This window comes from Haliaeetus albicilla, chromosome 4 (assembly GCF_947461875.1).
Source record: "Haliaeetus albicilla chromosome 4, bHalAlb1.1, whole genome shotgun sequence".
NCBI lineage: Eukaryota > Metazoa > Chordata > Aves > Accipitriformes > Accipitridae > Haliaeetus > Haliaeetus albicilla.
In genome coordinates, this window is record NC_091486.1 from 373,235 (window position 1) to 397,650 (window position 24,416).

The 24,416-nt window shown below is 36.7% G+C and overlaps 1 protein-coding gene across 22 annotated transcripts in view; it reads left to right on the forward strand.

Annotated features, from left to right (window-relative positions):
• The window catches only part of BAZ2B (bromodomain adjacent to zinc finger domain 2B), a 164,789-nt gene that overhangs the window by 85,334 nt on the left and 55,039 nt on the right, over positions 1 to 24,416 (forward strand). For 20 of the 22 annotated variants that reach the window (XM_069780547.1, XM_069780546.1, XM_069780548.1 and 17 more), the window contains 6 exons: positions 7,692 to 7,853; positions 9,422 to 9,615; positions 17,336 to 17,542; positions 18,216 to 18,614; positions 21,050 to 21,659; positions 22,948 to 23,244. In XM_069780547.1, coding sequence (XP_069636648.1) covers positions 7,692 to 7,853; positions 9,422 to 9,615; positions 17,336 to 17,542; positions 18,216 to 18,614; positions 21,050 to 21,659; positions 22,948 to 23,244 — 1,869 coding nt within the window. The remainder of the gene's footprint in view (positions 1 to 7,691; positions 7,854 to 9,421; positions 9,616 to 17,335; positions 17,543 to 18,215; positions 18,615 to 21,049; positions 21,660 to 22,947; positions 23,245 to 24,416) is intronic. The other 2 variants (XM_069780551.1, XM_069780563.1) reach the window with 2 other exon arrangements.

A 24,416-nucleotide genomic window follows, 5' to 3' on the forward strand; every position in this document is an offset into this window, starting at 1 on the left:
CATAAAGTTCCTGCCAATCCATTCCTCCAGCCTGTCTAGGACCCCCTGGATACCAGCCTTTTCCTCAAGAGGGTTGACTGTGGTTGCCCCAGTTTGATGTCTTCCACAAACTTTGTGAGAAAGCACTTCATTTCCTACTCTGGGTCATTGATAAAGATGTTAAACAAAACAGATCCCAGGATAAAACCCTGCAGTACTCCACTTGTCACAGGCATCCAAGTAGAGTAGGGCCCATTAACCATTATCCTGTGAGCATCCCACTGTTTTCTTACCCATCTAGTTGTCACCCCATCCAGACCATAATGTCTTAATTTGGATTAAGGAATATTTGTGGGAGACAGTATCGAATGCCATGCTTAATTAGTGGTTAATGATAAGAACTATTCTCCTCTTGTCCGTAAACCCAGTAATTTTATCACAGAAGGCATTCTGCATGTGCCCAGGAATGTGTTCCTACATGGTTCATATAGAGGGTTTGCTGCATTATTTTCCAGGGGACTAGCATAAGTCTGACCATTTTGTAGTTCTTTTGATTGTCCTTTTGGTCTTTTTTGAAGACGGATGCAACGTTGGCCTTTCTCCAGTTGTTGGAGACCTCCCCTAATCTGCATGACCTTTCAAAGATTATGATAGAGTGTGGCTGGTTCTATCCTTAAGTCAACTTACAGTTATGGACTGATTAGGCTAGAAACCATGACAGTTAGATACATGATGGTTATGAGAGTTTGCAGTATGTCCACTGTACGCAGTCATGATGAGAAATGCATAATTGTGGTATAGCTGTTCTAATGTCAAAAGTCAGGTCAGAATATTGTTCTGGACACTAATAAATTACAAGAAGGAAGCTTAAAATGGCCTTTATGCTTATACCTGTCAACAGTAACAAATTTAAAGAAAAAAATTCTATGTAAATTATAAGGTACTAGAGTGGTGCAGAACACTGGCAAGACTTCTGTAAATTAAAAATGTAAATTGGAAGCAAAAATACCTAGTTAAAATAAATGTTTTTGTTTACTACTAAATATTTTCTATATTTTTAGGTTTATTTGTCTGTCATCACTGTGTGTAAATTTTCATATGAAGTGTAAGCTGCTAAATACAACTAGTTGCAAATAATTTTTCTTACACATGTGTGGAGGTGCTTGTGGTAGTATTGATTTTTACTCCTTTCATCACCTGTATATGCAAAGACAAAGTTTGCCCTGTTGTACAGATGTAAAAAGCAAAGGAAACCAGTTCCTGACTCTGAAGAAGTTACCACAGATTACAGTTTATAAGATGATGATGAAATGGTATGAAACTGAGGTAAAGAACTGGATTCTTGAAAAAGAGTAATTAAAATAGTTGGATTGGAATTGAGTAACGTGTATTTATAAAATATGGCTGCAAAATAAAAATATCATTGGGATATCATCTTGAGTTTACACTGAGAAGTGCTTGTAAATTCGTAGGATCATAGGAGAGCTCAGGTTGGATGGGACTTCAGGAGGCCTCTAGTCTGAAGAGCAGAAGCCATTTACAGGGTCAGACCATGTTGCCCAGGCTGTTACCGGGTCTGGTTTTGGAAACCTCCAAGGACTGGGACTGCACATTGTGTCAGGGCAATCCGTTCCACTTCAAATAAATCTACTGAGGAAAAAAAAAAAAAAAGAACCAAACCACTAAAACTCACACCAGTACTGAGAGGTCTTAATGTAGAGTGTTATAAGAAGTTTCTCAGTGTCTCATTCCACAGGTTTACATTATTTTAGATTTGTGTACTCCTGAATCTTTTCTAAGGGAAATGCCTACCACAGACTGCTAGGTTTGGAGGCACCAGACTGTTTTTTCTTTCTTCTCTTTCTTAAAGCCACAGATTGAAGACCTTTTCTGTAGACTGTTGTTTTTTTGGATTAGGTAACCCTGTTAATTTAAAAAGAAAAAAGAAGAGGAATCATAAGAGTTGTTTAAAAAATGTCTTTCATAATAGTGCCTTTGCTTTTTGGATGCTGTTGTTGAAGTCCAGCTATGTGAAAGATATCCTATTGTAAAGCAGTTTTTTGAAGGGGGGAAAAAAAAAGGCTTTAAGGCAAAGCTCTAAGACAGTCAAGAAAAGGAGAAGAATCTTACCAAGATGTAGGCTACAAACAACTGTAACATATCCAAACTTGACTGGTGAAGTCACTTGATGTGACTGTTGACATAAGACAGACAAAGCACTGTAACACTTCCTGTTGTTTGATCATGGGACTGGAAATTAGTATTCTAGGAGTTTTAAATGAAGTTGTGGGCTTTGAAAATGTAGCGTGAGATTAGAACTAACTGCTGTGGAAAAAGATTTAGGACTAATGTATATCTGGCATTTAAAATGGATTTTTTTTTTAATCATCTTCAGAAATTGAGCCATGTTTAATTCATCTAGGACCATAGCTAAAAAGATGAAATACAATGTTTAAGCAATATAATAGCAGTTTCACTACTTCTCCAAGGCAAAGCTAATGGCTTCCCTAGAAACTATTTTGTACTTTTGATACCAGTGAGGACTGAATGTAGAAATGCTTATGAATGGATAATTTGATCACGATCAATGGAATTTTCTTTAAATTGTTTTTTAAAACTAGCTTATAGATGTTTCGTTTTAGATCTCAAAAATGACTGAAGTTATTGGGGTTTTTGAGTTCTATTTTAAAATTTACAAAACGTGTCCAAGATATCTTTGTTATTTTGTGCATTTCGTTATTAAGTTTGTGCATTGTGTGTTTTGGAGGCCCCTGTTGATCTCTGAAATGGGATATTTCGTGTGTGTTAAGGAGAGATACATCTAACAGTCTTGCTTATAAAAGCATATTCCTCTGTTTCTGATCCCAGTATGTTAAAGGAACAGACTCTTTTCCACTGCTAGCAGAAATTGCCATGGCAAATATAATACCTTTTTACATTTTTGCTTACAAACCTTCTGTTAGAGTTGCTCATGTTTTCAGATATTTTCTGTGTCGCAGAAATACAATGCCAATACTGGAAGAAGATTCTATATGTAAAACTTAACGATAGCTTTTACAATGTAAAAACTTTTTATTACATTTTTTTTAAGCTTGAGGTTGGACTTCACTACTTCTGTTTGGATAGTGCAATTTCAAATGTTGGTTTTTCCCCTCAGGGCATACATTCAGAACAGCTGGGGATCAGCTGTGTAACCTACCCACTGTGTTGAGTGCCTTCCCGGTGGTCAGCCACCCAGTCTTTCGTCCGCATGCAGGCAGCGCAGGGTATTCAGAGTTTGGTGGCTTGGGAACACTTGGTACACCCACAGACTTAGCGGCACATCCTCAGCTAGCACCTTTTCCAGGTAAACGTTGTTGCGAGGAATATTAAACTGAAGAAGAGTGTTAACTGTCCTCGAACTAGGCAGACTTTGTAAACTTGTAAACTACTTCAGACTATAGGCTTGATTTAAATCCAGGATGATTTTGATGAGAAGAAATAAATATATTGGCTGAGTTTCTCAGGAACAGTGTTTTCATAGTAGTCTTCTAAGAAACAAAAGAGTGCTTGATCTCTTTTATTCTTTCCATCACAAGGTAACATCCCTCTTCATTACATGGTGTGTTGATTCCATAACCACAATTCTTGAAAGTACTCAGCCAGTAATAAGGTGGACTTGTTTTCCTTTATAAATGTGCTTTTTGTCTTTTAGACTTAACAGTGAAATTTCTGTCCAAACTTGGAAAAGGAAATTTCATTTGACTTCTTCTTGCGAGCTCAATGATTTTTTTTTTTTTCTTTTTCTTTCTTTCTCCTTTTCCCCTCAGTACTTGGTACTATACAGACATATAATTTGTCTGTAATAGGACTGGTCAGCATGATCTTGTTTCTCCCTTGATTTTATTCATAAGTAAAGGGTTTTGGGTTTTTTTGGTGGCATGTTGTAAAATCAGTAGTCTCCCATCCTTTAAAATATCAACATATTGCACAAGAGAGATGAATACAGATGAAACGATGCATCTGAATTCCACCGATGCATCTGACTTCCACCATAAGGTGTCAGCTACTCAGCCAGTGTTTTTCATCTTTCCAGTCTCTGTAAATCATATCTGAGAGCAAAGCTTTCTAAAGTAGATTAAATACTGTAATGCATTCTCCAAAGTATGCAGTAAGTCAGGATTCTTCTTAATTCACTTTTTCTGTAGAGTGAAGAAAAGCTATTCCTGCCAGGAAGTGAGTATCTTGAAGAGACCTCCCCTTTTCTTGGCTGGCCAGGCCCTGTGTGTCCGTCCCCACCTCTGCCCCTGGTAGAATTTATGTTTGTGGGATTCTACCACCAGGAGAGTTTTAGGTACTGGTAAAAACCTGCAGCAAATATTGCAAAGATATCTTTTAGTATTTTTCAAATTTTGTTTGATGCAAATGACAGAATTTTGGTTTAGTTATTAATGCCAGAGGAATAAAAGCAGAACTTTTGTTACTGGGAGGATAATGAGATACTATATATATACCTACAAAAGCAAAAGCATCTGAAAGAAATGCATGTAGAGGTGAGGTAAGGAGGGGTAAAATTTCAAAAAGCAGTGAATACTGATTAATTTGTAATGTTCTCATTCAGTTAATTTTTTTTATTTTACGAAAAGATTCTTTCAGTTGTAACAGTCATCTAATGTGTGTTAGTGCAGCAGAGTTAACCAGTACTTGTTTTAAGCTTTGCTATAAGGGATGGTAGTTGTTCATATCTTCCATTGACTTTGTTCCATTTTGTAAGAGAAACTCTCTTTATTGAGAAAACTTTGTTTTTGCTGAAGTAGTGTCGTGGCTGAAACCAGGACAAGTAGGAATGAAAGAACTCTGCATCTGACCTTAGACAAATCTTAAAATTTTGGTTTTGCTGTCTCATTGAAGGGCAGTATTTTCCACAGGGCTTGATAATACAGTAAATAACTTGGAAGTTATCTTAGGCAGTCTAGCTGTATGTAGTTGTTATAATCTTGCTTAAGCCTTTGAACAGCACCTTTGTCCTTAATTCAGTAGCAATTTGTCTGCACGTGTACTATTTTATATATATTGCCCAGTGACCATTGTTTTTACATTTCTTGGGTTAGTATATTCCAAGGCGATGATTCTGTAACTTTGTGGGACCACTCAGAATACGTACAAAACTACTATGTATCACTATGCTCAAATTCCAAATTTAAGATAATAGAATAGTGGGAAGTTTTTGAAGAATGATTACAGCCTGCTTTTCAAACCATGATGAAAGTTTTGGAATTGTTGCTCTAGAGTGTTCAGTCTTCTGTTTCCATCGCTGGTGTTCTAGCCATATTTTGTGTCTTTTTAGCAATGAGAATCTTTCATTTATAACATTTTTAAATCACTGTGATGTATGTTCTTACGATTTCAGTGTCTGGTGATGCTGGCAGGTTAAAACTTGTTTATTAGTATTGTTCAAACTTCATTTATGTATTCATTAAGAGTCTTAATTACCGCATGTAACATCCTTATACTTACGTAGCGATTTCTTACTTTCTTTACCTTCTGGATGTGTTTTATAGCAAGATGAAATAGCTGTCTTAAAATGCATTAGACTAAATCCTGCTCAACTCTATGGTTTAATTCTTTTAATCGCACTGGTAATGCATGTGTGTAAAACAGCAGAAGCTCTATACTTAAGGCAGAGTTCTTGTCCTTGTAATATACAAAACTCGATATTTTTATTTTAAGAAATGAAGCATGCCAGTGAGCCAAACCACAGATTTTGCTCTTTCTCAGCTGTTCACAGGGGTATTAGGCAAAACTGTTTGTGTCCTGGATGTACGCCACAACTTAATCTATGTTTCAGGGTTCAAAAAACCCCATAATTGCACTTAAGCCCTAAAGAAATAATTTTGAAGGAGAGGAAAAGCAGTCACAGAAGTCAGAAGAGACTTGCTTACCACCTAGTCCATCCTGTTACTTGTGTAGATTGTGCCTTCCAGTGTATTTCTAGTGCTTAGTGTTACATAATCGAGTTTTCACTGTAAGACTGGAAAGTGTACTCACAAATTTGATATTTTAAGCATAAAAAAGCACTGTGTTTTAACAACTTTTTTGTATGAGTCAGCTGTACCAAAACACTTAACCATTGCTACCCTTTAAACACCTTCACAGAGTTGTATGGCCAGTATAGGACCTGGCCAGGAGATAACAATCTGTTCCATGACTTGAATTATTTTATATGAACTTGCTTGTTAGATTTAGGTTTTATGTAGACCAAACCTATGTTTCTAGCCCTTGTCACAATGGCATTTGTGTGTTATGTTTCTGATTCGTCTGCATCTTGTAATGTGATACCATTTCTGTTTTGATTTGTGATGGGTGTGGAGGGTTATCTTTAAGAGAAGTTTGGAAGAGGTTTTTCTTTCCTGACAAATTATTACTGCATTTTTTTTTTCCAAACACACACATTTTCTTTCACATATATAATTTCTACCATAGGATCTTCTTTCAAAAGTTTCTTTCCCTTCAGAGGAATTTGAAAGGTTATTCTTTAATTACTGTTTGTGGTGGTGTTTTGTTTGTGGGTTTTTTTTTTTTTTTTCCAGTTGTTGACTAGTAAGTGTGTTACAAAATGATGTTGTAGCTACTGCAACAGCTATCATAAAAGAAGACCCTGACACTTTTACGGAATTCCTCTATGCCAAGCTACACACTTGTTTCTGGGCTCCTGCTTAAGCACAGAAATGTATGACAAGAGCAGTGCACTGGATATTTGCCTCTTACATGGCTGTTCAGGCTTAGCAGTGCCTTATGAAAAAAATGTATGATCAGTTTGGTCTTGCAGAGTTTCAAGAATCTGCAGAAAAGGATTACATAAGTGTTGCATAAATGTTCTGAATAGTTGCTGCTAAAGAACTTTAAAAATTGAAAGGTGTAGGGACTGTAGCAACTCATTTGAGTTAATTTTCCTGGAAAACAAAAATCAATAACCGTTTAAGATGAAAATTCAAAACAGCAACAACCCCCCTAAAAAGTATTAGATTGTGTCTTAAAATAAGAAATCTTTATTCCTTGCCCAACTGCTTGAATTTATGTAACAAGCAGCACAGAGTAGCCCTGTTTCTGGTTGTGAAACAAACATTTTAATAGGGATGTTACAGAAAAAAATAGACTGCTTTTTTCTGATCCGGTGTCAAACTCCAGGGTAGAAGCCTCTTAGAGTGGGTATAGAGTTACTATGGAGTAGCTAGAGATTCCTGTATTAAATAGGTCATCTCATGGGGAACTGCTTCAGTTGTGTTTTTGTGGCGGAGGCCTTGGAGTATTCCAAGACTGAGATTGCAGAGGTGACTTAAAGCCGTTGTGCTTTTTTATAGTTCTGATATAGGAAGGCTGCTGGGGTAATAATGAATGTTCAAGAGTGACCTGCGGATATTGATCCTGTTTATAAGACTACCAGTTTCGTTTTGGGGTGATCACTGTCACATAGCTTTCTATTAAGTATTTATTTTCAGAATGTGTTTAAATAAAACTGCATTGAAATCTTTACCAGAATGGCTTTAATGACTTCAGACTAGAATTGCTGCAGGAAATCGATGTAATTTAAGAATTTCCCAAGTGTTGTGCTTTCTTCTTACTCCCAGATTCAGTAAACCTGCTCTAGATTATGCACAGCAACATGCTTACAGAAATATTTAAATGTATTATTAGAACAACTGAAGTTTGCTTTTATTTCCTTTGCGGTGTAGAATGGTGGCGAACGGTGGACACACACTCTCGTCCCGGGGCAGCTTTTTTCCCCCCACTTTTGGGAATTCCACCATTGTTTGCACCTCCTGCACAGAATCACGATTCTGCTTCATTCCACTCAAGAGCTACAGGAAAAAGTAGTCGGAGCAGTACAGAAAAAGGTAATGGCTGAAGTTAGAGAGGGGATAATCATTTTGAACTTCTGCGCCTGCAGAAAGATGCGGAATTTGAGCTTTACCTCTCGTTGTTCTTCCCGTTCCTAAACAGTTCTATAAAAATTGATTCTGTTAGCTAAGCATGAGACATCAAAGTATGGGCTTTCAATAACGAAATACTCTTTCTGCTAATATTTCCCCTCTGCCTCTTTTTCCTTAGATAGTTTGTCTGGGACTGAGTAGAACGGAGAAGTTTTCTTTTAAAATTTGTGGTTTGGTGTAGGAGGCCTTGTACTTCTGTAGTGAATACTGTTCCTCTGCATATAAGAAGTAGGTGTCAGGTAGTTGTTTGTTGGGGGGGCATGGAAGGAGGGATGGCTGTGGCTACAGGATCTCAATGAAAATAGCCCAATAACATTAGAACATTTTCTTACGTTGCAAACTGTTATTTTATGTAGTAGTATTACACGCCTTTTGAAGATGCAGGAAACGTTCGTTTCATACTGGGTTTGTTCAGTTTAGAGAGGGGGCTGAGGGGTGACCTCATCGTTGTCTATGGCTTCCTCACGAGGGGAGCAGAGAGGGAGGTGCTGGTCTCTTCTCTGGTGTCCAGTAACAGGATGTGAGGGGGTGGCTTGAAGCTGCATCAGGGGAAGTTCACATTGGATGTTAGGAAAACGTTGTTGTTGTTCGCCAGGGTAAGCAAGCTTGCCAGGGAAGTCGTTATGGCCCCAAGCCTGTCTGTGTTCAAGAAGCATTTGGACAGTCAGTGCTCTTGGATCTATGGTTTAACTTTTAAGTTGTTCTGTGTGGAGTCAGGAGTTGGACTTGGTCCTTGTGGATCCCTTTCAACTCAAGATATTCTGTTCTGTGGTTCTATGATGTACAAACAAAGCTTTTTTTATTTGTTTTTTTTTTAAATAGTTTTGGTAGGTTTTAGGACCTGATGTGTGTTTCAGAATCAATCTGACAATAGTCCTGGGATTACATAGTAGCACATTTGTGTGGTTAGGGGTATTTTCTTAGAAAACAACAGTTGTCTTGACAGATTTTGAATAGCATTCCCACAACTCCCCTCCCTCCCCCCCCCCATTTTACTCATTGCAAAACTCATAAAATACTTTGGGCTTCATGTGGTTTTCTTTGAAGCTGATTGATACTTCAAAATTGTAAATGAATTATTCTGTGAGATAATTACAGGAATGTATATTTTTGTGTTACCTTTCTTCAAAATCATGTTTTTCTGCCCCTGACTAGATTCAAGGATAGTTTGGGCTTAAAAATGGACAATTTCAGATTTTTTTTTTCCTTTTTTCCCCTCCTTAGAGTGTTAAATGTGTTCGTTCTTTAAATCATGGGTGCTCTGCATGTTTTAATTAAACTAACTCTATGAGCAAATCAAAGTGACTCTTGGATGGTAAATTTTTAGTATACGTTGGGAGTAACCTGTAAGTAGTCTAGTATCTTGTTATGTGTTTATGGAAGCTAGGTTAATGTGACTGGAATATCTCAAAGAAAAGTATGTGCTACTATAGATTTTTTTAAGTATCACTTTGTAAATCTGTCATCTGAAGGTATAAATGGATCACTGAATGGGAACAGTACCACTGCAGTATCTGGTATCAGCACATCTGTACTCTCCACTAGCATTGCAACATCTGCAGGACAAGTGAAAGCTATAACCTCAGGAGCAGGAGGCCGCAAATACAACCAGGAGCAAAGCAAAGTTCAGCTTTTGGACACCAGAGCTGACAAAATCAAAGACAAGGTAAATACACAGAAAACCCCTAAGATTCAGACAAAAAAATTGACATGGTAAGTGTTCTGATTGTGCACACAGCAGCATTTCCAAGTGTCCTCTCCCAGTACAAAACGTTTGGGTTTTTCTTCTTATTTATTAGAGCAACATCTGTACCCTTGTCTCTGTGTTGGGTTTTTTTTTTTTGTGTTGGGGTTTTTGTGTGGTGTGTGGTTTTGTTTTTGCTTTTTTTAAATTTGTTTGGCTTTTTGATATATTTATGAACCAAAAGCTATAATTAGCATTAATTCCACTAGTTAATAGCTGTATGCAACACCATGTTTATTTAATTTATATAATCATAAAATTAAAGTGTATTAATACCAATGTTTGATATTATTATATTACAGTACGACTATATATATTTAATATTTATAAAATATAAATATAAATTATAATATAAATATATTACTAATTAAATCTGTTTAATTATGTTTTCATGTAACTTAAAATATAAAAAATTTCAGAAGCAAAATGAAATTTTTAGCTATTAAAAGAAAAATGCTTTGGGGAGTAATTTCCTATTTATCAGAAGAAAGAAGTATTATTAATGGCTGTGATTCAGCAAAAAATGTAGGCAGCCATCTAATGTGAAAGACATGAGTAGTCTGAGTGAGTAGGTAAACTTCCTTATATACTGACCCAAGCGCTCCTTAAGAACTTTGCTACTCTTGCAATCAAAACTACTTAGTCAAAACACAGGAAATGGGATACTGAGAGATTGATTACTGTCAGAATAGAAGCTAAGGGAGTCATTCCCTCCTGGCAGATATCTAGGCTTAAAATACTTTTAGTTCTTGATATTTATATTTTTGTTTTGTGAGTGAATTGGGCCTGTTGCTTTCTTTCTCTTTCTATTATTGCATTACATTCAGCTCCCAAACATGAGTGTTCTTAGGTGAGAGGTTGGCATTTTCAAAGGACAGTTGGTGTTTGTATGTATCGGTATAAAAATAGGTCTTCACACTCAAATGGTTAATTCTATTTGTGTGGTGATACGGTGTTTAATATATAGATAATAGGGAAATTATTAACATATTAAAGAACATTTTCCCTTAAAACGTTCTTCATGTGTTCAACGATCGACAACTTTTGAAAGTATTAAGGTAGTTACAGGTATTTGGGAAATATTTGACTTTTTTAAGGTTTAAATACTAGAACAGCTCTTTCCTTTCCAAAATTCTGTTTTTATCCTGGGTATATATGTGCAAAACATAAGCTTTGTTTCTATGGTGCAGATGTAAAGCTTTTTCTAGGTAATGTCTCTGCATTTCTGACTATTACTGCAGTTACACAGAATATCAAATAAATTACTATCTTCTAATATCTCCAAATATCATCCCAAAATTTTATATCATAAGTAAATGAACAGACTCTTTTCTGTTCACTTTTTGGCTCTTTGCCTTATACAGAAAACTGAGCTGGTTAAGCCAGTTACTTGTTAATATGAGCATCACTGAAAATTTCACCTCTTTTTGCTTCTTTTTTTTCAAATGTATGTCAGCATTGTTATCTTCTTGATATTACCATTTGTCTTTAAGTATATATTCTGTATCCTTGAGACATTTTCTTTTGATGTGGGTACTGACTTCAAACTCCAGTTTCAGTTTGCTAAATATTGAGTTGCTGTAAAACAATGTACTCGATTAATGTAAATCCTTTCTTAAACTTGTTCAGTTTTGTATCTTAACACTTAAATCATCTATTTAATGCAGATAAATTTCAGGTTGTCAACAGTTTTGCTTCCTAAGTTTTTGTAGTAGTTTTTCTGATACTGAAGTGGAGTTTGTTCCTGGTCTTACTTGATGTGCTGACATTCTAGACATTCCTCTATTCCTTACTCTTAACTACTTTTCCTCTGAAACTTTTTGAGGTAATTGGTATTTGTCAATGTAATGATTTGAACAAGGTTTCCAATCAAAACATACAGAATACTCTAAATGAGAACTCCAACATGAGGGGATGATCAAGAGATTTGATTAAAAAAAAAAAGAAAAAAAGAAAAAGAATCAGTATTTTTATTTCAGTATGTTAGAATGAAGCTACAACTGGAACTGAAGGCAGAGGAATAAGCAGGGGGCAGTAGACAGATGGGAGTATTTTGTGCTGGGCTTTGTACAAGTGATCTTATGGTTTTAAATTTCAAAGTGTAACAACATTTGCCTCTTTTTCTAAAGAGCGCAGTTTATTTTTAAAACATTCTAAATTCTCTAAATGTTCCTTTCTTTAGGGGTTTTTTTTTTTTAGTATTCATCTGCTGATTTCTTCAGTCATATCCTTAGTTGTGATTTTCTTTTGAGGTTGGTATTTAAAAAATTATTATTATTTTCTTTAAAAGGCAAAGCTGATACCAGGCTGTTTTTACAGTTGGTGAAAAGCTAAAGAGTTAATTCTTGTACAATGTTTTCTTCCTGGTTGAATTCTAGTTCTGTTGTCCTGCCATCTTAGGGAATCGTAAAGTCCAGTCTGATAGTAACTTGTATTATATAAAGTTTTTTTGTCTGTAGCTTGTGAAAAACAACTTCTGAGTTGATAGAAGCATCTGATCTTCAAAGCTGTAGGTATTAGAAGCTCTCATCCATTTCCTTTCATCAGAGTTGTGTATTTGATCATTCAGAGGGCTATACATATCAGACAATGATAAACCGGAATCTGTCCGAAACAAGAGTTCAAAATTGTGCCAAATCCTCACTCATCACTGTATATTTGTGGCATATCATGTTATGTCTGTTGAGCATAATGATGTTGTATTGAAGATAGATGTCATCGTGATGATCTGATGTATTATCCATGACTTATTTCTTACACAGAAAAATTTGGTAACTGTGTTAGCTTTTTACTTTGCTGTGTTGGTCACTGTGTTGATAACGTTAGCATGCTTTAATTGTTGTCTTTTAAGCCTGCCCTGTTTGTGGCCAAGATAAAGCTGAATAAGCAGATACGCTTTATAAATAATCATTCATCTGAATGTGCTGCTTCAGCCTCACAAAAGAAATGTAAAACTGACTGCCCCTCTGTTGATTGCATTAGTGAATTTCTAGGATGAGGAAGGTCAGCAGGATTTTTTCATTGGTAAAGCAAGTCTCTAGGGAAAGAAGGCATTACTGGTGAACTTGAGCCTCATTTGGCTTCTAGAAAGTCCCCTACCATTATGGGCAGCTGGTGAGATAGGAAGCCACTCCAAGATCTTGTGTTGGAGGCTTTTACTTGCCTGGATTCCAGAATTTGCATCAGGACGCTCGTTTATTAACTTGTATAGAATCACAGAATCATAGAATCGTTTAGGTTGGAAAAGACCTTTAAGATCAAGTCCAACCATCAACCATGCCCACTAAACCATGTCCTGTCTACGCATTTTTTTGAATACCTGCAGGGATGGTGACTCAACCACTTCCCTGGGCAGCCTGTTGCAATGCCTGACAACCCTTTCAGTAAAGAAATTTTTCCTAATATCCAATCTAAACCTCCCCTGCCGCAACTTGACGCCATTTCCTCTCATCCTATCACTAGTTACTTGACAGCAGAGACCAGCACCCACCTCACTACAACCCCCTTTCAGGCAGTTGTAGAGAGCGGTAAGGTCTCCCCTCAGCCTCCTTTTCTCCAGGCTAAACCACCCCAGTTCCCTCAGCTGCTCCTCATAAGACTTGTGCTCCAGGCCCCTCACCAACTTGGTAGCCCGTCTCTGGATGCGCTCCAGCACCTCAATGTCTTTCCTGTAGTGAGGGGATTGTAGTCACATCCTTTATATTTAATATCTCTTCTTGGCAATTACCATGTTGTATTCCCTATATAAACTTCAGTGCTTTGAAGTGATGACTAAAATCTTTTTAAACTATCACTTTAGTCACCTTTTTTTATGGGACTATTCCAGTGGGTCATTACGGTCGGGCTTCTGTTCTTGGTACTCTTATTCAGTCTAGATTATGTCTTTCTGAACAATGGACATTTTCAATTAGCAAAACCATCCAGCAGATCTGCTAAAGTCAAGGAACCAAAATCAAATATGGAATTTATTTTAATTGAACCTACTCTTGCTTCAACTTTTATGACTATATTGTTGCCAATAGAGGAACTAGTTGAAGTGAAATTTGCTCTTATAATAATAATTTTTTATTGTGTATTCTTGAAGTGGCTTTTAGTATCTTTTTCTAAATAATACATTTTTTGATATTCTATAAGTATCTGCCTGTCTTACATATCTCTTCAGAAGTCTAATGCTCCTTTTTTTTTTTTTTTTTTTATTCCCCTAGTATATTTCAAATGAAGTAGAACAGTACTTTTTGGTCTGTACTTTTCTTTTTCTCTCTTGACTATTTTCTTTTGTTTCAACAAGCTTTTAGAATTTCTTTCCAGTATTTTTTGTTGTTCTAAATGTCTTTACAGAGAGGTTTTTCTTTACAGTTATCTTTTTATCCTTCTGGCTTACGTTATATGATTTAGTCTGAATTATTTCTTCGCTATGCAGTTTACTGGTGGCCCCCCACCCCATAGCTGCTCTACCTCTACCTTTTATGCTGGATTTGATAGAAACTTCTCCATCGAGATTAATCCTTTTATATCCATTAAATGCACGAGTTTAATTTTTCCCTCTCATTACATTTTCTCTAAGCTACTAATTTGCCATACCTTGTTGTGGAATCCTACTAATTCAACTTCTTTGTATAGGTTTTATCTATGTCAAAGGATTCTGTTTGTTTATGAAGTAAAAACTCCCTGGGAAGCAGTTGTGTTTCACAATGTAGTCACGTGCCTGATTTGTTTTGAAGCATTTGATTGCTTACAAGTTATACTAAATTTTACGTAAAAATTATCTGTCCCTTTTCTTACTTGGGGTGGTTCTTTGCGAATCAGACTTGCGTGTTGGATGTTGCTTGGCACTTGCCACCTCCTTTTTCACAAGAATGTTCCCAACTCCTTTCTTGGTATGGTAATTTTCTTATATTCCCGTCTGCAGTATGAAAAGATAAATTTGTAAGATACAGCAGCTAACACATTTTGTAAAGTTAGATGGACAGCAAAAGCTTTAGTGTTGATGTGTGGAAGTAAACACTATCAGCTAAGTAAGCCCATTGACATACTCTTCTTTTTCCAGACTGTCACATGCGTTTCTTAAGAAGCTGATGTTATGAATATGTATTTCATCAGCATCGTGAATAAACTGGCTATTTCTGATTTTAGTATTATTGCAGTGTTTTGGGTTTTTCCCTTTTAATCATACAGAGATAAATAGAGAACCATGAAGGAGAAAAACTAGAATAAAATCCTCCTGATTCCAGGAGGCATTGTTACTTTCACTGCCTCAGATCATGGTCTTGTCCTTCATTTTATGATCTTAACCTTCATGAAGAAATACTCTGCATCTGTGCCAAATATTAGACAGGAAGATACTTAAATATGATGTAAAGGACACCAGCAATGAAACATGTAGGACCTACCATAGACTAGCATAGTCTATGCGTACATTCAGATTGTTGTCCCTCGTGTGAAGCATCAACTGACACCTCTCTGAACTGAGCAGTGAAACAATAAATCCAAATAAATACACTTAAATTCGTAGGACTTCCCAACAGTGAAGCAATGCATGTGACAGCATGCAGAAGGTATGGTGATATGAATTATTACTGTGTTCATCACAGGAACTGATAAAGATCCTAGTTTAAAAAAAAAAAAAAGATACAGATACCGCCCAATTGACAAATAGATGGGACTTAATCCACTTACAGCTTCCACATTTCATAGCTATTTCACTAAGTAAATTGAATCCCATTGTTGTAGTTTGACCCCGGTGGGCAGTTTAGCCCCCCGCAGCTGCTTGCTCACTCCTCCCCAGTGGTATGGGGAGGGAATCGAGGGGTAAAAGTGCAAAAACTCATGGTTTCAGATAAAGACAGTTTAATAGAGAAAGCAAAAGCTGCATGTGCAAGCAAAGCAAAAGAAGGAATTCATTCACCGTTTCCCATCGGGAAGCAGGTGTTCAGCCATTTCCAGGAAAGCAGGGATTCGTCACGCATAACAGTGGCTTGGAAAGGCAAATGCCGTAACTTCCAATGTCCTCTCTTCTTCCCTCAGCTTTTATTGCTGAGCGGGATGCCATGTGGTACGGGATAACCCTTTGGTCAGTTGGGGGTCAGCTCTCACGGCTGTGCCCCCCCCCCCCAGCTCCTTGTGCATCCCCAGCCTGCTGGCTGGCAGCGCAAGGTGAGGAGCAGAACAGCCCTTGGTGCTGTGCAAGCACCGCTCAGCTTCTGACACATCTAACACATCCCTCTGCTACCAATGCTGCTTTGGTCACTATCCAAAACATAGCACCATAGGAGCTACGATGAAAAAATTAATTCCATCCCATCCAAAACCAGTACACCCACTTACAAGAATGTTTGTCGTGTTCTCCTTACTAATTTAAGCGCATTTCTTCTACGTAAGACAGGCATCTTTGACATAAAATTGATCTTTAAAAAGATCTCTTGTTTTATAATACACCTACCATAAAAGAATAGATTTGAAAAGTAAACTTTTGGCAAAAGTTTTGTTAAGAAAACATATATTTTTAAAGCACTGTTTCTCTGATGCTCCTGTCTGCATTGTTATCTAGAATTGCTGCAATTTTTTTGCCCTCCAGTCACCTACTTTTGCTGTCCACCTATCTTCCTTTTGACTAATTTTAACCTTACAGTTCCCTCAGTGACTCCATGTGCCCTGTTTACATGCTACATAACACTTTGCTGCTGCAGCCTGACATCTGTAATCTTGTTTCACGTTTCCCTACCTTTGAACATCATTCTGTGAACTCTCTTTAATGATTAAATACACTTTAATGCAGTAATATGTACTTTAATGTCTCTCTCACATAGTCACCATCATAACACTCGAGTCCACCTGTACCTCCTTCAGATGTGTTTGTAAAATATGTTCGTTTTAGTTTGCTCCCCAAAAAGCAAACTTTCATCATCCGTTGCACTTTAAACTCTGGTCTTGAAGTGTCAACATTCTGGAGTTTCTCTCTCTTTTACACCTTTCTTCTTTTCTACATTCTTGTGTGTTGCTTCTTTTACTTTCCCATTCTGGTCTGCAAATTTGTTCTTTCCAAGAATTTAAATACAGTTTTCAGAGTATTTCAGCAGATTTTGGTCCATTTTTCAGAAGCAAATCCCAGAAGCAATTTGATGAGCATATTCTTTTCAGTCCTCAAAACCTTACATTGCTGAACAGTGCATACTGTGACATTAGAAGTGAAGTAATGTAGTTAAATGAATGTGTCACTGAAACATATTGATGCATCTAGTATGTATTGTTCTTACTGTGTTAGTTTGCAGTAAAGGTTTTGGTTTAAAATTTTTTTGGAAGCAGTACATTCTGTAGTAGATTGGCTAGACTGGAATTTCAGGCCAATTTTCCAGGCCTGAATTTGATATATTGCTTTGAAATGTAGTGATGCCAACTGTTCTGCCAGTGCGTGTGGTCAGAAAAATACTTTAGTGGAACCTTGTGACCAGTTTTTCAGTTTCATTGTCTTGTGAAACACTTCTTTCTCTTTAGTCTTCTGCAAAGACAGACAGTTGTGGTCAAGGATTGCAGATCACTTTACTCCAAGGTCTTACTGGTTTTTGTTTTAAAGATTATGCATAATAATAAGATGATATAACAGATTAAAGCTGAACCATTAACAGAGCATTCATCTTCCTGGTAGAAGCCCAGAAAAAAAGCTGTAGAAAGCTCTAGTAACAGCGACAGTGATTCGGGCTCCTCTTCAGACACCTCAAGTGAAGGCATAAGTAGCAGTGACTCCGATGATCTAGAGGAGGATGAAGAGGAGGAGGAGGACCAGAGTGCTGAAGAGAGTGAAGATGATGAATCTGATTCTGAAAACGAAGCACATCACAAAAACAAGAACAAGGTATGACACCTCACTCTGCTTCTCACAGTCTTGTCACTGAAAGCTATTTGTGAAAAATCGACCTGTTCCTTTATGTACCTGCAGGCAGTTACTTAACTACGCATTATTGAATGCTAAGAATACTCTTTTTGGTTTTGCTTCAGGGTTTTCTGGGGTTTTTTTGGTTCCTTTGTGTGCGTGCATGTGTTTTGTTGTTCTTTATCAGCTAGGAGTTTTAACAGTTGGTAGGCTGTTATTTTTGTTACAAAGTGGGAAATCCAAAGAAATTGAGTGCTGTGTCCTGATAGTATATTGGAAATAAATCTTTCTATGGATATTGCTTTGGCGGTTGCTTTTTTCCTAGTAGAGTGGTTACTTTTCCTGGTAGCCAATGGAAGAACAAGATTGGAATCTTGGGTATCCTGTTAGGTTTACAGTCAAAAATATATTTAAAAACAACCATGGTTTAGTATTCCTTCTCTACTAAGCATTGTTTTCACATGCTGAAACTATCTGGGGGGAAAAAAAAATCCTAAACAATAATTAGATGACAAGATTGACTTTAAAATGATTATTGTTCATTCTCTACCAAGAATACTATAATTGTTTCATGGGGATTGATGATATACTTTTTTTTTTTTTAAAGGATCTTTAACTAATCTGATATGAAAAGTCAAAAATATGTATTTTGCAGGTGCTAATGCATAGTGGCGTAACAGACATGAAAACTGATGGACAAAAACCACATGAAAAGTCCCAAGAAAAAAGAACACACCAGCAGATACCTCTTGTGTCTGATTCCCAGACTCACTCATCATTCCAGTCCCAGCAGAAGCAGCCTCAGGTTTTGTCACAGCAGCTTCCGTTTATTTTCCAAAGCTCTCAGGCAAAGGAGGAATCTGTGAACAAACACACAAGTGTAATACAGTCTACGGGATTGGTTCCCAATGTGAAACCTTTGTCTTTGGTACATCAAGCCAAAAAGGAAACCTATTTAAAACTCATAGTTCATTCCCCTGATCTACTCAAAGCAGGGAATAAAAATACCTCTGAAGAATCTATCTCTTTGACCAGCGATGTAAGATCAAAACGGGTGAGTGAAAAAACACTGTTTTTTGATTATTTGTAACCTGCGTTGCCTGCTTAACAAGATACAACATTGTGCTATCAAGCTCTTTTAAAAAACGTTTTAAAATTATATGTATATTTATTTTCATATCATGGTTTTTTGAAGTGTTTTTAGAGTTGATACGGATTTGTGAATGATGTAAACTAACTAAATTGTGTGGGTAGTATATGTTGTGAACTGTGGTGGTTGGTTTTTGGGTTTCTGGGGTTTTTTTTGTGGTTTGTTCTGGGTTTTGTTTGTTTGGTTGGTTTTTTGGGGGTTTTTTGGCTGGTTGGGTTTTTTTTTTTTTGAAGAGCAGCAAATATTATGCTTTAATTTTAGAGATGATTCAGTATAGAAGTGCCCTGAACTATTCCGTAACTTTATCTCGGAGAAAAGTCGTTTACTTGGTGGTGCATGTATGCATACCATAATGTATACATAATGTATCATATACACAACTTAGTGTCACATAATGTCGAACCTGAGTTTTATGCTCATCACACAGTGGAACTTTACAGCTCTGCTGAAGGCAATCGGTGTACTGGTGAGAGTAATGGGTACAAAGAAAGCAAAGGATTTTGTCATGCATTTCTTAAGGAAAATGAGTAGTTAAAATCAATATCAAAATAGAAAAGTACTTATGGGTAAATTGTGTGGCCTAGATATTTTTCCTGTGCTGCTCCTAGTTTATGTCAGAACGCTGATTTAATACTTTCTATATCTAGTTTATAAGCATGGCTTTGCTTTGTTTCAAGTTGGATAATTTTAAGTCAAAGTAGTTGAAATTACCTGTTTTAATCATGATTTTAAACAAAGTAGCTGAAAGCCTTTTTTTAAAAAAAAGCTTGATTCAATCTTGGGTTTTGTTTGCTCTTTAAAGACACAAGGATATTCATGCACTGATAGCTATTAAAACTCAGTATGGCTACTGCAATACATTTGATCTTCCTTTTTCTGGTCAGGACTCTACAATATGATTACGTGTCTTAACAGTTCTGTAACTTACAAAAATTCTTTATAAATACTCGGTTTATTTTGTTAATAGTGGTTATGGTGACTAGTGATAAATTTTCGTATTTTCTATTCAGTTAGATTTGAATGGGGATTAGAAGAGAAAATCTAGCATTTTAGAAATGTTGAGGCTTGAGAGAGAGAGATACATAAACAAATAAAAGAGTACATTTATCAAGGCAAGTTTCATTATTATAAACAAACTTTGTTTTAAACTAAGTAGTATCGGTGAAGAGTAAACTGAACTCTGACTCACAGCTAACTAGCAGTCCTCAGTGAGGACTGAAAAATACTTTTATCACATCATTTTTATTCCAGACCAGAATAGAAACACTGTTTTTCCTTTCAGCTCCCAGGTACTTCAGAAAATTCAAATAAGCTACTCATTTACCTGGAATGGCTAAATAAATTATAATTATAAAAACATATGTCTTTGCCATTGGAAGAGGCTTCTGCTGTCAAATTCAGGTTATGAGTCTCTAGCTGATGATACGTCACCCATTTAGTGGTTTGATTTCTTTAAAACTTTTACTGGAAACATGCACTGTGTGAATATTTATTTTATAGGTTTTCATAATTTCATAGTCAGTTTTAAATGTTAGTAACTTCAAGAATGTATTGTATTTGACTTAATATTTAAAAATTGATTTAAAACGTTCCATCTTTATTCTTTGTGTTATTTTCTTCCATCAATGATGATGTATTTTCTTCTTCCTTGGACGAGTCTTGAGACTAAAGACAGTGTAAGCTTTACATGCATTTCTGAGCCACTACTGATTAAGTTTTACCTGAAGAACTTTCAAGTACTACGTTCTCAGATTTAAAAAACTAGCATATCACAGTATTTCTGAGTAATATCTTTTTCCCCATGTTTTCTTTTGATAAAATTTTTCTATGCCAAGAGCCTTCTCTTGGTTTTCTGCTAGCATTGTTGCCATTAGTGTGTTGTATTTACCTTGTGCTTTAAAATGAACAAATTACTGACGTTAGTTTTACATTCACTAATGAGATTTTTATATGCTGAAATGAGTAAGAAGTGGGGTGTTTCCTATGCCAGTATCTAAGAGTAGTCTCTCTTTAAAAATTTCTTTTTTCAAGATGCTTAATATCTTTATGAAAATGATTGTCTAGAGCCATGTAGCAAGTGAAAAAGCTTCGCTACATAATTTAGATCAGCTTCATCTGGAGTTCAGTTTGTCTTTTTCTACTGCATTTACAGTGAAAATCGAGACAGACATACATAACTTGTACTCATCTCTTCTGTTGTAGCTAGCACCTACTTTTGATCTACTAAAAATAGCTTAGCGGATGTTTAAGATTTCATAGAGTTCACCTGCCTGAATACTATAAATAAATAAATAAATAAAAATCCCACATTTTATTCCTCTGTCTTCTTATTTCTTTAGGAACAATATAAGCAGACATTCCCAGCAGCACAGCTAAAGAAACAGGAATCATCTAAGAACCTGAAGAAGGTTATTGCAGCTTTGTCAAGCCCCAAACCAACATCTAGTTCACCAGCTCATCAAAAACTCACATCCTTGGAAAACAACCATTCTAATCCATTCCTGACAAATGCACTTTTAGGTAATCACCAACCCAATGGAGTTATTCAGAGCGTCATCCAGGAGGCTCCTCTTGCACTTACTACGAAACTGAAATCCCAGACCAAGATCAATGAAAGTGTAGCCATTTCTAGTAGTGCCCCCTTTTCTTTGCCAGTAAACTTGAGTGCATGTGGGAAAAAACCAACTGGTAACCGGACATCTGTTATGCCCTCTACCTCTCCTGTGTTACCTGGTTCAGGAAAGGATAAAACAGTCAGCAATAATGCAGTAAATGCAGTAAAAACACAACACCGCCTTCATTCTGCAAAACTGGTGGTGGAGCAGTTCAGAGGGGTAGACTCAGATGCCCCCAGCAGTAAGGACTCTGACGACTCAAATGATGATGATGACGACGACGAAGATGAAGATGAGGACGATGAAGATGATGATTCTGATGATAGCCAATCAGGTGGTTTAACCTTTTTAATAGGAAAAGCAGAAACTTTATTTTTGAGTGTTGAAAACATACATTTTGTACCACATTTTAAAATAGGGGCTAGGAAATGTTGGGACAGCATGGCCCACACAGTGTCCTACAAATACCCTGGAAAGTAGCACATGGCTCCCAGTTCCCCATTGTGTCATATCCAAAATCATATCTGTTACTTGGTCATATGGCAGATATATTTTCATCTGTCCTGGTAAGATGGCTCCGCAGCCTTCTGGAAAGGCTGTCAGAGACTTACCTACCTTCCAGATCAATCACTCAGCCTGCAGCTCATGTACTGCTTATGTGGCAAGGTGCCCAGGAGGGTGATGGAGAGAATAGGCTGGTTGATGGTTAATTCTTCTGGCAGGCAGAGCCTGTCTGCAGAACAAGCTTCCCAACCAGAGAGGGACTAAACAAAGGCCTTCAAATTGTCAAGAGTGGCAAGAAAAGCATGTTTCTAGGCTTCATTCAGGAGCAGAATAGTCAGTGAGCAAGATTAGAGAAAATTACCAGGACAGTTGTAAGGGCTGCAGTGTTCATAGATAGCATTCAGACTACTATTTTAAAGGCTCTTCAGCAATTCAGAAAGGCAAGGCCTGTTTTAAAGAGTTGATTGTATTCCCAGTCACTCCTTTCTCCCATGTGTGCCAATATCCCTTGGGTCCAGCTCCACCTTCATCATTCTCTTTCCCCCTCTCATCCACACACCCTATACTAATCCTCTTTCTTTTCCTCACAGCTGTAGCCTGTCTTCAGTTCCTTATCCTGTCTACCCTTTAACTCTTCCTTTGCCTAGATCGCCACACTTCCAATTCTGACACCTTTCAGCCTGTGCCCAGTTCCATCGTTTGCTTCCTTTTCATGCTAGATTTCACAGCCTGTGAAGTGCCCTTCCTGTGGTAGTGTTCAACTGCTGCCTGGCTCGTGGGATGTCTTAGCTGTAGCTCATTCTAGGGTGTACAGTCTCTTAAAATACTGCAGCTTCTGTCTCTCATCTCCTCATGAAAAATGAAGGAATTCCATCTGAAACAAGAGTGCAATATCATGCAGAATTTCTTTATGCTGTTGTATTTGTAGGCATTTTAAAGGTTAGGTAGTTAGTTATAACCTTCTATTTATACTCAAGAGATGTTATAAAAAAACCCTGAAGTCAGAAAAGCTTCTTATTTAATAAGACAAAAGACTTTTCAAGTGTTAGAACTTAAATGTATTTGCCATTGGTTATCAAGTCATAATGTGCATTTTGCCACACTTTTTTTTAAAACAGAGTCTGACAGTAATTCTGAGTCAGATACAGAAGGGTCTGAGGATGAAGATGATGAGGATGATAAAGATCAAGATGAATCCGATACAGACACTGAGGGAGAAAAAACTCCACTGAAACTGAGTAAAACTTCATCCTCTGCGAAGAGCTCTTCCATTGGTCTTGCAGCTCATTCCACCCCGCTTAATCTCCAAGTAGCAAAGACCCCAAGCTCTGCACCAGCTGCCTTATGTCCTGAGTCCCAGCCTGCGGTTTTTCTTGGGACAGCACCATCTACTCTTACACCAAGTACACACTGTGGTACCTGAATGTCTTTTGTTATAGTACAATGTAACATCTAAGCGGCATGTGTTGTAACAGTAGTCACAAAAGTAGTTTAGACACTGGTATCAAGTGATACCTGGACATAAGAAAGAAATTTTTACAGGAAGAACAATCATTCACTGGAACAACCTCCCAGGGATGTGGTCATGTACCTGACACTGGAGGTTTTCAAGATGCGGTTGGACAGGGTGCTAGTTAATCTTATCTAGGCTCCCTTTCCCACGAAAGGTTGGACCAGATGATCTTTTGAGGTCTCTTCCAACCTGGGTTATTGTGTGATTCTGTGATCTTTTCATGAGTGTTTGCAGCGGACATTAAAATCAGTTAGCAGAATTGCAAGTTCTCAAATCCTGAACATTACACTTAGTCCAGGACATTTTAGCTCACATAATTATTTGAGAGAAGGTAGGATGAAATAGCCAGGCTTGATATTTATTACATTAAAATTCTTCATTGTTTAGTCTTCGTTATTTATGAATTTATTATAAACTAGTTACTTTTATTTATTTCTAATTTCTATGCATTACAGTTTGCATTCTGAATCTTTTATTTCTGCCCCTTCCTCAACAAATTTAATAACTGTATTTAGTTAAAATATAACTTTATTCATTATTCCTTCAAAATTCTCAGTAGAATTTATGGATTACATGCAAGGAATTATATTTAAAAAGTTCATGAAAAGTACATTTAGCATTTGTCTGATGTTACATAGTGTTTATAATACTTCATTTGGTGACTAATTTGTAAGATTTAGTAATTACTACTGCTACAGAAAATAATGCATTTTTGAAAGTCACACTTCTCAATTTGCATGGTAACAATTAAATGAAATTGCATATTTACTACTTTGAATTAGAAACTTGATATTTAATTAACATGCAAGTAAGTAGATTTTATGTGGGGACATGCGCTCATAAATTGGTTTTATATTTTGATTCAGTGGAATAGGAATTTCATTGCATGTCATCAAGTGCATTAACTTTGAAGCAGTGCAATGTGATCTACTTCATATTTTTCCCAGAAACAGGCCTATTCACCACACAGTTTGTAAAATATTTCCCATGCATTAGGAGTAATCCAAATTGTTAAAATACAAAGTTAATTTTTTTGCTTAGGAATCTGTATTGATTTATGATGCTTTGAAAAGG